This window comes from Syngnathus scovelli, chromosome 3, assembly GCF_024217435.2.
Source record: "Syngnathus scovelli strain Florida chromosome 3, RoL_Ssco_1.2, whole genome shotgun sequence".
In the NCBI taxonomy this organism is placed as follows: Eukaryota; Metazoa; Chordata; class Actinopteri; order Syngnathiformes; family Syngnathidae; genus Syngnathus; species Syngnathus scovelli.
This window is the reverse complement of record NC_090849.1, coordinates 11,270,179-11,281,869: the sequence shown is the minus strand read 5'-3', so window position 1 is coordinate 11,281,869 and position 11,691 is coordinate 11,270,179. Positions and strand designations below refer to the sequence as shown.

Here is an 11,691-nt window from a genome sequence, read left to right as displayed (position 1 = left end):
TAAATTTGCTACAAAAGCTCTAAATTGCTTGAGTGAGTCTAAGTAATTTCAAATACAGATGACACAGCAACAAAAGTAAATGGTGGTTTACTATCTAGCTAAAAGATACAGGACGGAGCGGTCAGCAAGAGAAATCTTCCATTATATCACCTAAGCCATTAGATTCCAGCCATTTAATTTACTCGGTCAGCATGTATCAATTACTCTCTATGGTAATTGGATGGCTATTTAAAGTGCACTCATTCTATGCTTGGTCCCAGATGATATAGAGAGCTCTACTTTGGTGACCGGTGCAAGTCTGGCGTGAGCGCGCCGCAAATCTATATGCAGATTGGTTGGACTGGCTGTTTCAAAATTGCAGACCAGAGTGGTGAAAAAGAGCGTTGTGCAATGTGTTTGCTTCCAACCAAAGTGGATCCTCTCATTCTTTTTAATGTGCCGCATGATTACTAGAATTGGGAGGATGAGAAAGCAAAATATTACAACTCTACTATTGCCTCAGAGTCACTTATGGATAGAATGGGCTGTATCTTAGCAACAGTGTTTCTACAGCTATCTTGAAAAAGTTAGTTACTTTACTGATCATGTGATTGGATCAGAAACTAAGTTAGATTACAGGTTATTGTATTAGTTTGTTTTCTCAGAGGCCAACAATTCTGCTTAACATCATAACAATAATGAAAACAGGTTGTATTTTAACAGTACACTTTAAGGATATGGTCTTTATTATAGAGTAAATATAAAATAAAGACAGCCTTTTCTACATAAATATATACACATGAATATCTTTTATATTAAAAAAAAGCAATTCTGGATCTCCATCCATCCAGCCATTTTCTGTACTACTTAGTCCCCACGGGGGTCGCGGGTGTGCTGGAGCCTATCCCAGCCGTCATCGGGTAGTAGGCGGGGGACACCCTGAACCGGTTGCCAGCCAATCGCAGGGCACACAGAGACAAACAACCATTTGCAATCGCATTCACACTTAGGGACAATTTGGAGTGCTCAATCGGCCTACCAAGCATGGTTTTGGGATGTGGGAGGAAACTGGAGTGCCCGTGGGCCTGGGGAGAACATGCAAACTCCACACAGGGAGGGCCCGAGGTGGAATCGCACCCGCATCCTCCTAACTGTGAGGCGGACGTGCTACCCAGTGCCCCTCCGAGCCGCCCTAATATCTTTTATATTAAAAAAAAGTCATTCTGGATCTCACTTAACATAAATGCCCTACTTGTTTTCATTGAAAAATAAAAATGTTTCTAGACTTCACTAAACATACATAATTTTCTATATTTATATAATATAAAATGAAAGCAGTGTTTTTTTCAAAAGACATGGTAGAACTAAACGATGTACTGTGCTGCGACTGCAAATGTTCTTTGAATTCATACATTTGTTTTCAATCTCCAGAAAAAACACTCTTTACAGTTCATACTGTACAACACATTTTAGTATTTTAAACTGTCACAAACTCACTAGGGACTGTATCTCCAGCTTGAAAATGCAAACAACTTTCTTTATTGGTACATGTACACAAGAGTCATGGGCTGAAAATGTGACTCAGTGCATGATCGACATCACTACCCGAGATGAAAGGGTGACCTCATCACAAAATGCTTCGATGGTACTTTTTTCCCTGGCCTGTCCTGGCACCATCCTTCATCAAAATTAGGGTGCTAAAAGCCTCAATATTTATGAGCAGGTGCTGCCTGGAGGCTTTGCCCAACCACCAGACCAGGGGACTGGAGAAAACAAAAAAGCACAAATCCCTCAATGTATGTATCCAAAACGTATCCTCAATGTAGCCAAACAATCTATCTTAGTGCCCAAAGTGGTCCCACCAATCAAAAGGTTTAATTATGTTTGGGGCAGAGGTTTTTAGAAAATTGCATGAAATTACTAACTAAATGGGAGATTGGGAGTACTAGAAATTGCCGTTGTGCTATTTAGGGTCATTTTTTATGAAGACAGATTAGCCTGGATAAAACACGGTGATGCAAAAACATGATAATTGTTTTTTGATAGCAGAGACGCTTGTTTTTATTTTAACAAACCATTGTTCCAAATTTTTAATTCATGAGGCATAAAGAAAGATTTTGTTACAAATGTAGTTGAACATTTTTTCTTTGCATGTTTAGAAAAGCTCTATAAGTCCAATTTAAGTGGCAAAGTCGCAAAGATGTTCGCCACCAGTTTATTGCAAACAGCTCTTGTTGTTGTTGGGAACTTGTTCAAAACTGCTTGTGACCTTGAAAGAACCCTGAATGAAACTGCATTCACTACTTGCAGAGCTGCTGCTCCCCTGGATTGAGACCAGCCAGATGAGATGGTTTAGGAATCCGATCAGGAAGCCTCCCTAGTGAGGTATGCTGGGGCACGTCTCAGAAGGATAACCTCGGGCACACTGGAGAGACTCTGTACGTCTTCTGGCTGGCCTGAGAACACCGCTGGAAGAGATGAATGAAGTTGCTGGAGGGAGCAAAGTCTGGGCTTCACTGCTAAAGTTGCTGCCCCCAGATAAGAGCGCAATACCTAGAATGGATGGATGGATGACTGGATGGATTATTGGATGGATTTGTTGCTGCTATAACAATGCAACACAATGCAAAGCAGGTATGCAAATGACTAATATTTAAAAATATTGAAATAAATACAGAAATAAAGTTCACAATTCTAGCCAAGATTTGATTCAAATCTGTAAGAGCATAGTAATAGGGGTGGCAATATTCTATGGGCTGTTGTATAATGACAACAGGTTGTGGGCCAATAACTTGTAAGCACCACTAATCTTTCGAACAGTATGTCTTTGTAACGAGACTGATATGTAGCACACGAGATTACTTTTTAAGATGTGGTTATGGAGAATGTCTAATAGCTGGAAATATAAATAAAGCTGAAAATATACCCCAAGTTTACTTCCCACCTCATTATACACTAAAGTCACACGCACACATGTACAGACACACACACACACGCCCACGCAAGCACACACGCAAACCACACACACACACACACGCACGCACGCACGCACGCACGCACGCACGCACGCACACACACACACACACACACACACACACACACACACACGCACACACACACACACACACACACACACACACACACACACACACACACACACACACACACACACACACAAGAGATCTCGTGACGTAACATGCAGGGACAATTCTTGATCCCTTTGTAGCCAGCAGGCCGCTAGGGTGCACTTTGTCCATATGTAATTAGCATTAACGATGGGCTTACTTTAGAGTCGAGATGTAGCGTTGGGTTACAAGTTTGATTTTGTAGCAAAATTGTGCAAAGTGCCTTCAAGATTGATTGAAGATTGGGGTGGAAAGAATCGCTATACATTTGATGTATTAAAAACAATTTGTAACAAAAAAGGTGTAACCAAAATGTGTCTCATTTCATCAAAACCGTTGGCCTCACATAGAGTGAATAATGTGTCTTTAAAAAAAGCAGGTGGTGTGGTATTAAATTAACACTTTGAGATTTCTCTGAAATGTAGTGCGATATAACTTACTCCACTACGCGCCCAGTTCTAGTGACAAGTTGGCTTCTTTGACTTCCTCGTTAGTATAGTGGACAGTATCTCCGCCTGTCACGTGGAAGTCCGGGGTTCGATTCCCCGACGGGGAGTAATTTTCTTCATGTGAACTAGCGTTGGGTATGTTGTCTACCAAAGTGTGTTAACGTGTTTGCAGCAAAGCTATTATATACCAACTGCAGTGGTTTTTGTGTGACAGTTTGTGTTAACTGCAGGCAGTGGAATTCCACCCCATTAACTGAATTATAAATTCATTATTTAATTAGTTTGCTCATTTGTTACTACATATTCACAACAGAAATGGTGCCTCGTCGGAATTGAAGTGAACTATGATGTTGGTAGATTTGGAGTTTGGAGAGCACACTGCACAGAGCTGGTTGAGACTTCACAAATATATCTGCAACTAACACAATTGTATAGGCTTTTCATATAAAAATTTGAATAACTATGTTTACAGGTCCTCTCTATTTTAGCTCTTTAAAAAGACGGCTTGGGTGACCCTGACAGGAGTGCGAGACTCCGGCCGACATAGTCTCGGGGTTATGGAGACGCACAAAGTGTCTCACCACAATAAAGTGGCGATCCCGTCAAGACACACGCACACGCATTAATTTATTCCAAAAGTATAACTCTCCCCGTCGGGGAATCGAACCCCGGTCTTCCGCGTGACAGGCGGAGATACTGTCCACTATACTAACGAGGAGCTCTTCTTCGTTACAAGTGCCCAGTGGAAGTGGCAGATATCCAGCAGGTAAAGATACACTGACACTGTCATACGAAAGAGTTCTCCAGTGTAGTTCACATTCGCCTAACACGCAAGAGTAAAAACGGCCCGGCGCCAGTCCGTGATGCCACTCTTTGCAAGATAGCTCACCAAGTGTGACCAGGGCAGTTTCCATAGAGTAGTGGTTATCACGTTCGCCTCACATGCAAAAGGTACCCGGTTCGAAATCGGGTGGAAACAAACCAGCCGTACCTTTCTGTGAGCCCATGTGAAGCTGTCTCCGGCGACAGGCCGTGATGCCACTTTTTGGAAGACGGCTCTCATGTAATCTGCAAGCAAGTTTCTATAGTGTAGTGGTTATCATGTTCGCCTTACACGTGAAAGGTCCCTGGTTCGAAACCGGGTGGAAACAAGCCAAATGAAATTTTGTGTCAGCCCATTTGAAAAATTTCTCCGGCTCCAGTCCGTGATGCCACTTTTTGAAAGACAGCTCTCATACAACAGTTTGGCAAGTTTCTATAGTGTAGTGGTTATCACATTCGTCATACACGCGAAAGGTCCCTGGTTCGAAATCGGGTGGAAACATGTCACATGTAATTTTCTGTCAGCCCGTTTGAAAAATTTGTCTCAGGCTCCAGTCTGTGATAACTTTGTCTTCTTTGGAAGACGGCTCTCAGGGACCAGTCAGGCAAGTTTCCATAGTGTAGTGGTTATTACGTTCGCCTCACACGCGAAAGGTCACCGGTTGAAACAAGTTATTTTGAACCTTTTTGTCAGCACATTTGAAAAATGTCTGGCGCCAGTCCGCGATGCTACTTTTTCCAATACGGCTCTCATTCAACCATCAGACAAGTTTCCATAGTGTAGTGGTTATCACGTTTGCCTAACACGCGAAAGGTCCCCGGTTCGAAACCGGGTGGAAACAAGCTATATGAACCTTTTCGTCAGCCCATTTGAAAAAAATTCTCCGGCTCCAGTCCGTGATGCCACTTTTTGAAAGACGGCTCTCGTTCAACAGTCATGCAAGTTTCCATAGTGTAGTGGTTATCACGTTCGCCTCACGCGCGAAAGGTCCCCGGTTCGAAACCAGGTGGAAACAAGCTGTTTTGAACCTTTTTGTCAGCACATTTGAAAAAAATTCTCCGGCTCCAGTCCGTGATGCCACTTTTTGAAAGACAGCTCTCGCAGCACAGTCATGCAAGTTTCCATAGTGTAGTGGTTATCACGATCGCCTCACACGCTAAAGGTCCCCGGTTCGAAACCGGTTGGAATCAAGCTATTTCGAACCTTTTTGTCAGCACATTTGAAAAATTTCATCTCCGGTGCCAGTCCGCGACGCCACTTTTTGCAATATGGCTCTCATTCAACAGTCAGACAAGTTACCATAGTGTAGTGGTTATCACGTTCGCCTAACACGCGAAAGGTCCCCGGTTCGAAACTGGGTGGAAACAAGCTGTATGAACCTTTTCGTCAGCCCATTTGAAAAAAATTCTCCGGCTCCAGTCCGTGATGCCACTTTTTGAAAGACAGCTCTAACACTATAGTCATGCAAGTTTCCATAGTCAAAGTCAAAGTCAGCTTTATTGTCAATTTCTCCACATGCCAAAGACACACAAAGAAACCGAAATTTCGTTCCCCCCTATCCCACGGTGACAAGACATGGCTCACAACAGACAAACAAGTAAACAAGTATAACAAAAGCGTGCTGAATAAATAATGAATAAATAACACAACAATAAATAAATAAATAAGAGGAGCAGAAAAAAAAGGAGCAAGTGCGCGTACAGCAGACATTCCCGAAAATAGCGCAACAGTGCCGCACGCTACGCAGAAGGGGGTAGCGAGTTCAGGGCCCTAACAGCCTGGAGAAAGAAGCTGTTGGCGAGTCTGGTGGTGCGGGAGCGCAGGCTCCTGTACCTCTTCCCAGAGGGCAGAAGGTCAAACAAAGAGTGAGCCGGGTGACTCACATCTCTGGCAATCGAGGTTGCCTTGCGGGCGAGATGGGAGGTGTAAATGTCCTTCAGGGAGGGGAGCGAAGCACCAATAATCTTACCAGCCGTATTCACTATGCGCTGCGGGGCCTTCAAGTTCTGTTCAGTGCAGTTACCACCCCAGACAGCGATGCAACTGGTGAGGACGCTCTCAATGGTGCCACGGTAGAATGTAGACAGGACTGCCTGAAGAGCACATGCACGCCTGAGCTTCCGCAGGAAGTACAGGCGGCGCTGAGCTTTCTTTGCCAGTGACGAGGTGTTTGCGGACCAGGAGAGGTCCTCACTGATGTGCACCCCCAGGAACTTGGTGCAGCTCACCCTCTCCACCACAGCACCGTCGATGATCAGTGGTAGATGTGTTGTGTGACCCTTCCGGAAGTCAACAATGATTTCCTTGGTCTTATTGACGTTCAGCAGGAGGTTGTTGTCCCTGCACCACGTGGTCAGAAGGTCAACTTCCGACCTGTACCGAGTCTCGTCGCCCTTCGTGATGAGACCCACCAGAGTCGTGTCGTCAGCAAACTTCACTATGCGGTTGTCGCTGTAGGTCGCAGTGCAGTCATGCGTCAGCAGGGTGAAGAGCAATGGACTGAGCACGCAGCCCTGGGGGGCCCCCGTGCTCAGCGTGATGCTGGCGGAGATTTTGTCGCCAACACGCACCACCTGAGGCCTCTGACAGAGGAAGTCCAGTAGCCAGTTGCAGAGGGAGGTACTGAGGCCCAGCTCGTCGAGTTTGCAGATGAGTCGCTGCGGCACAATGGTGTTGAAGGCATAGCTGAAGTCCACAAACAGCAACCTCACATATGAGTCCTTTCTCTCCAGGTGGGTGAGGGCCGAGTGGAGGGCAGAGCAGATGGCATCCTCAGAGGACCGCTTGGCACGGTACGCAAACTGGAAAGGGTCAATGGTGGGGGGGGAGAACGGACTTGATGTGCTCCATGACCAGCCGCTCAAAGCACTTCATGATGATGGGCATCAGTGCCACAGGGCGGTAGTCATTGAAGCAGGACGGTGCAGGTTTCTTCGGCACAGGAACGATGGTGGCAGCCTTGAAACATGAGGGGACGATGGCCTGCTGCAGGGAAACGTTAAAGATGTCCGTGAAGACACCCGACAGCTCCCCAGCGCAGTCCTTCAGCGCTCGACCCGGGATGTTGTCAGGGCCCGCCGCCTTACGGGTGTCAATAGCGGCAAGCGCCCTCCTCACACCGTCGGCAGAGAGGCGCAGGGGCTGCTCGTGTGGGGGGGGAGTGGTCTTCAGCGGGCAAGTGCTGTTCTGGGTGTCGAAGCGAGCAAAGAAGCAGTTCAGATCGTTCAGCAGACGGACGTCGCCCTCACAGCTCCTCGGCGACGTCCGTCTGCTGAACGATCTGAACCGCTTCTTTGCTCGCTTTGCTAGTGTAATGGTTATCACGTTCGCCTCACACGCGAAAGGTAACCGGGTGGAAACAAGCTATTTTGAACCTTTTTGTTAGCACATTTGAAAAATTCGTCTCTGGCGCCAGTCCGTGATGCCCCTTTTTGGAAGACGGCACTCGTGAGACAGTCAGGACACTGTCCATAGTGCAGTGGTTATCACGTTCCCCTCACACGCCAAAGGTCCCCGGGTGGAAACAAGCCTGAATAGCACTGTTGATTGCTTATTTTGGGCGTTGTGTAGCTATTTTATTTTAGTTAGCAGAGCTCTGAACGTTAATAAATGAGAAGTAGAGTGCCAAAACCAACATCCTTTTTGTCCTGTTATGATACAAATGGATTAACTTTCATTTCGAATCGTAAAAGTCCTGTGGCGACCGGTAAGTGGCAACGGGGGCAGGATTGTGAAGTCTGGAAGCCCCTAGTCACAAGTTGTCACATCAGGCGGTGGATGTTAGATGATCGTTGGGCTCTTGGACCGAGGCAGAAGAGCTCTTCGGTAGCTGCATCCACGACTGAGCAGCCCTTTTTAGGATCCACTCTGCTCACCCCTGTGGGGGAAGGGGCTAGAAAAGGTGCCCTAAACATAGCCTGCCTCAAACCTCCGGACTGGATTACCGCGTTCAGAGGGATCACCAATATGCGGTCGAAAACACAGAAACATGAATTTTGGAGCATGGAATGTGCGCACACTAATGGACAGTGTAACCAGTGATAGGCCGGAGAGGAGAACCGCCATCATTGCCAGGGAATTGAGAAGATGCCGGATTGACATAGCTGCTCTTTCAGAAACCCGACGGGCAGAGGAAGGTCATCTGAAGGAGGAAAAGGGTGGATGCACTTTCTTCTGGAAAGGAAAGGCCACAGATGAGCCTAGGATCCATGGGGTTGGTTTTGCCATCAAGAACCAACTGATCAGTCAGCTCTCTGAACTCCCTGTGGGAATCAGTGAGCGCCTGATGACACTCCGTCTGGTGCTGGCCAACAACCAGACGGCAACAGTTCTTAGTGCTTATGCACCTACCCTCATTTCCGATGAGGACAAAAAAGAGGCCTTCTATGCCTGTCTGGATGAGGTATTGTCAAAAATCCCCAAGGAGGACAAGATTATTATATTGGGGGATTTCAATGTCAGAGTGGGCCGTGACCACCACCTCTGGAAGGGCACCATTGGAAAGGAAGGCATTGGAAACATTAACTCCAGCGGGGTTTTGCTTCTTAGCAAATGTGCTCAATACGACTTTATCATCACCAATACCATCTTTCGCCAGAAGAACAAACTCAAGGGCTCATGGAGACACCCTCGCTCTAAACAATGGCATCTTATTGATTATGTCATAGTCAGAGCCAGGGATCAGCGCGACGTGAGCATCACAAAAGCCATGATGGATTCAGAGGACTGCTGGACAGATCACCGCCTGATACGATCCACGATGTCCATCAGACTCAAGAGGAAGAGGAGACTGCAAAAGAAGCTGAGCCGGCAAAGACTAAACCTTGAGACCCTGAATAAAACTGCCGCCCTGCAGCTGTTTCAGGCCTCTCTTGGAGAAAGCCGCAATCAGGAATACCCTGAGGACATTGAAGAACACTGGAGCCTGCTCAAGTCTTCCATCCGCGACACCTGCAGTGCCACTCTCGGGTACAAGGCCAGAAAGCATCAGGACTGGTTTGATGAGAACGACACAGAGATAGAACAGCTCATCTCCAAGAAAAGGGAAACCTTTCGTGTCTGGCAAAATGACATCACCTGCACAGCAAAGAGACAGGCTCACTCCAGAGCCAAGGCTGACGTCCAGAGCCGGGTGAGACAGATTAAAAACTCCTGGTGGACAGAAAGGGCACTGGAAATCCAGAGTTTGGCAGACTCTGGTGACACCAGAGGCTTTTTCAGTGCTACCAAGGCTGTCTACGGCCCAAGCCATCGCGGCCAAAACCCCAAGCGACGACAGAGCCATGAAACGGAGTCAACTCCGCGCTAACTGTCTCTCTTTTAGGTTCTCGAGGGGGACTAGAAGCGCAGCCGGCCGGAGTTTGGATCGAAGAACAATTTGCAGGCTCGTCGTCCATGTGACTTTGCAGCCTATTGGATTGGAGAGAAACAAGATGGAGGAGTTTCCCTGTCATCCCAACCCTGTGTATAGTCGCCATGTAAGAACAGAGGGCTTGCAAAGTGAAAGAGACAATGAAGGAGAGCAAAAGCTGGCCGTGGCATATGAAAGACTAAGGACGGAGGTAGGTAGGCAGATGCTTTCTCTGAGATAGATACGCTCCAGGGAAAGTGGCTGAATCTCTTTCCAAACAATCCAACTTCAATGCTTGTGTTGAGTTGTGCACTTGACAGTATTACCCATTGAATAGCTTCATGATGCAGGGCAGGGATTCGGCAAGTCGTGTGACAACTTTCCGTTCTTCTAGTTTAGTAACGAGAATGAGCATTGAGACATGTTATCTGGGAACAAATAACAGGAGTTTTTTTTTTTGTGATACATTGAAGCATTCTTTTACAGCTTCCAAAGAATCACGACTATACCATGTACTCCCGTGACGTTGAATTCATCAACGGACTTGTCAACACCAAGACCAGGTAGTGATTCAGCTTCCCTTAGCTTGAGACTATGATCCTATTTCTTTTCTTTTGTGACTGGCCCATCCGTCCGTCTCTTGCAGGGGACGTGCGATCTACCAACTCAGCAATTCGCTGTGGCGCCTGGTGTGTCTGTTCTGTTTCACCGACGTCCGGCTGGAGGTGTTGAAACTGACCAAGCACGTGGAAGACGGGACCATTAAGGCTCGCTGGAGGCTCCGGGGCCTTCCCTTCCTGACACTGATGCTTCGCTTCTACCGCAAAGACAAATCACACCTGTACAGGTAGCCCCACCCAGACTCTTTTGGGTCCATTTGAAAGCAGCCCGTCCATATGTGTCATTCTGACTGAATGGCATCTATCTGTTCCAGGTCCTATGACGCTTTCGCCACATTCTACATAGGACGGGATGGACTCATCCATTGTCATCAAGTTGAAAAGGTAAGAAAGTAGCTGCGGATGTGGCTTGGCGGGTTAGGGCTCGGTCAGGTTTTCCAGTGTTTCTTCCTTCAAACAGCAAACTTTTGTGATTGTGCAGGTGATGCCAGCTCAGCCCCCGGCCCTGCCCAGAGTTACGTCCCTCCTGGCCGGTGCTTTAGTAGCTCTGGGGGTGGAGGAAAACCGACCCGCCCTCAATCTGCTGCCCTCCCTCTTGTCATCACTGCGGCAGGTCCGAGAATGACGGATCATGTCACACTGAAGGTCCACGAGACTGTTTCTTTGGCATTATAGGAACAAGAGCTGTAGCACAACGCATGATATCGTTGCTTTTGGATTAAGTGCACAACTCTCCCGGCGATTGGTCTGAACTAGTAACCGCGGCATTTTAGGTCAACTATCACTTACTACATTTACTAATTGACCGAGTGTTGTGAAAATGCTACAACACGCAACTTTGGTTTACCATCGCCTTTCCCAACTTGTCTGGTGTTTTGTAGTGTACCAAAATATCCCATAATTATCTGCCTAAATAATTGTGACTAATTTAAAACTATTCTACTTGTTAATACCTACAAAATAACATTCTAACTGGAGATTGCTTTCACCCCAGCGACCCGGGTTCGAATCTCAGTGGGACGAAAAAACTTTTACCATAGAAAATTTGCAACACAGTTGCTCGTGTAACCATGTAACGATACACTTCTTTAGAACTACGGTTAGGTTTAAAGTTAGGGTTAGAGCTAGAATTAGGTTTAGAGCTAGTGTTAGGGTTAGAGCTAGGGTTAGGGTTAGAGCTAGGGTTAGGGTTAGTGCTAGGGTTAGGGTTAGAGCTAGGGTTGGGGTTAGGGTTAGGGTAGGGTTAGAGCTAGTGTTAGGGTTAGGGTTAGAGTTAGGGTTAGGGTTAGAGCTAGGGCTAGGGTTAGGGTTAGAGCTAGGGTTGGGGTTGGGGTTAGGGTTAGAG

General features: G+C 46.7%; 1 protein-coding gene and 6 non-coding genes across 7 annotated transcripts; 6 read left to right on the top strand and 1 right to left on the bottom strand.

Moving 5' to 3' along the window:
* Positions 1 to 3,588: 3,588 nt before the first annotated feature.
* Positions 3,589 to 3,660, top strand: trnad-guc (transfer RNA aspartic acid (anticodon GUC)). Its single transcript has one exon. It is a non-coding gene; the product is annotated as a tRNA-Asp (tRNA).
* Positions 3,661 to 4,199: 539 nt separating this feature from the next.
* trnad-guc (transfer RNA aspartic acid (anticodon GUC)) lies at positions 4,200 to 4,271 on the bottom strand. Its single transcript has one exon. It is a non-coding gene; the product is annotated as a tRNA-Asp (tRNA).
* A 360-nt stretch (positions 4,272 to 4,631) lies between these two features.
* On the top strand, positions 4,632 to 4,704 carry trnav-uac (transfer RNA valine (anticodon UAC)). Its single transcript has one exon. It is a non-coding gene; the product is annotated as a tRNA-Val (tRNA).
* Positions 4,705 to 5,144: 440 nt separating this feature from the next.
* trnav-aac (transfer RNA valine (anticodon AAC)) lies at positions 5,145 to 5,217 on the top strand. Its single transcript has one exon. It is a non-coding gene; the product is annotated as a tRNA-Val (tRNA).
* A 101-nt stretch (positions 5,218 to 5,318) lies between these two features.
* Positions 5,319 to 5,391, top strand: trnav-cac (transfer RNA valine (anticodon CAC)). The gene has a single exon. It is a non-coding gene; the product is annotated as a tRNA-Val (tRNA).
* A 279-nt stretch (positions 5,392 to 5,670) lies between these two features.
* On the top strand, positions 5,671 to 5,743 carry trnav-aac (transfer RNA valine (anticodon AAC)). The gene has a single exon. It is a non-coding gene; the product is annotated as a tRNA-Val (tRNA).
* Positions 5,744 to 9,690: 3,947 nt separating this feature from the next.
* Positions 9,691 to 11,421, top strand: LOC125994258 (uncharacterized protein C6orf136 homolog). Its single transcript, XM_049763489.2, has 5 exons — positions 9,691 to 9,937; positions 10,213 to 10,289; positions 10,373 to 10,573; positions 10,661 to 10,730; positions 10,828 to 11,421. Exons 1-5 carry the CDS (start codon positions 9,809 to 9,811, stop codon positions 10,969 to 10,971), a joined length of 621 nt encoding a protein of 206 aa, XP_049619446.2. The 5' UTR covers positions 9,691 to 9,808; the 3' UTR covers positions 10,972 to 11,421.
* The last annotated feature ends 270 nt before the right edge of the window (positions 11,422 to 11,691 follow it).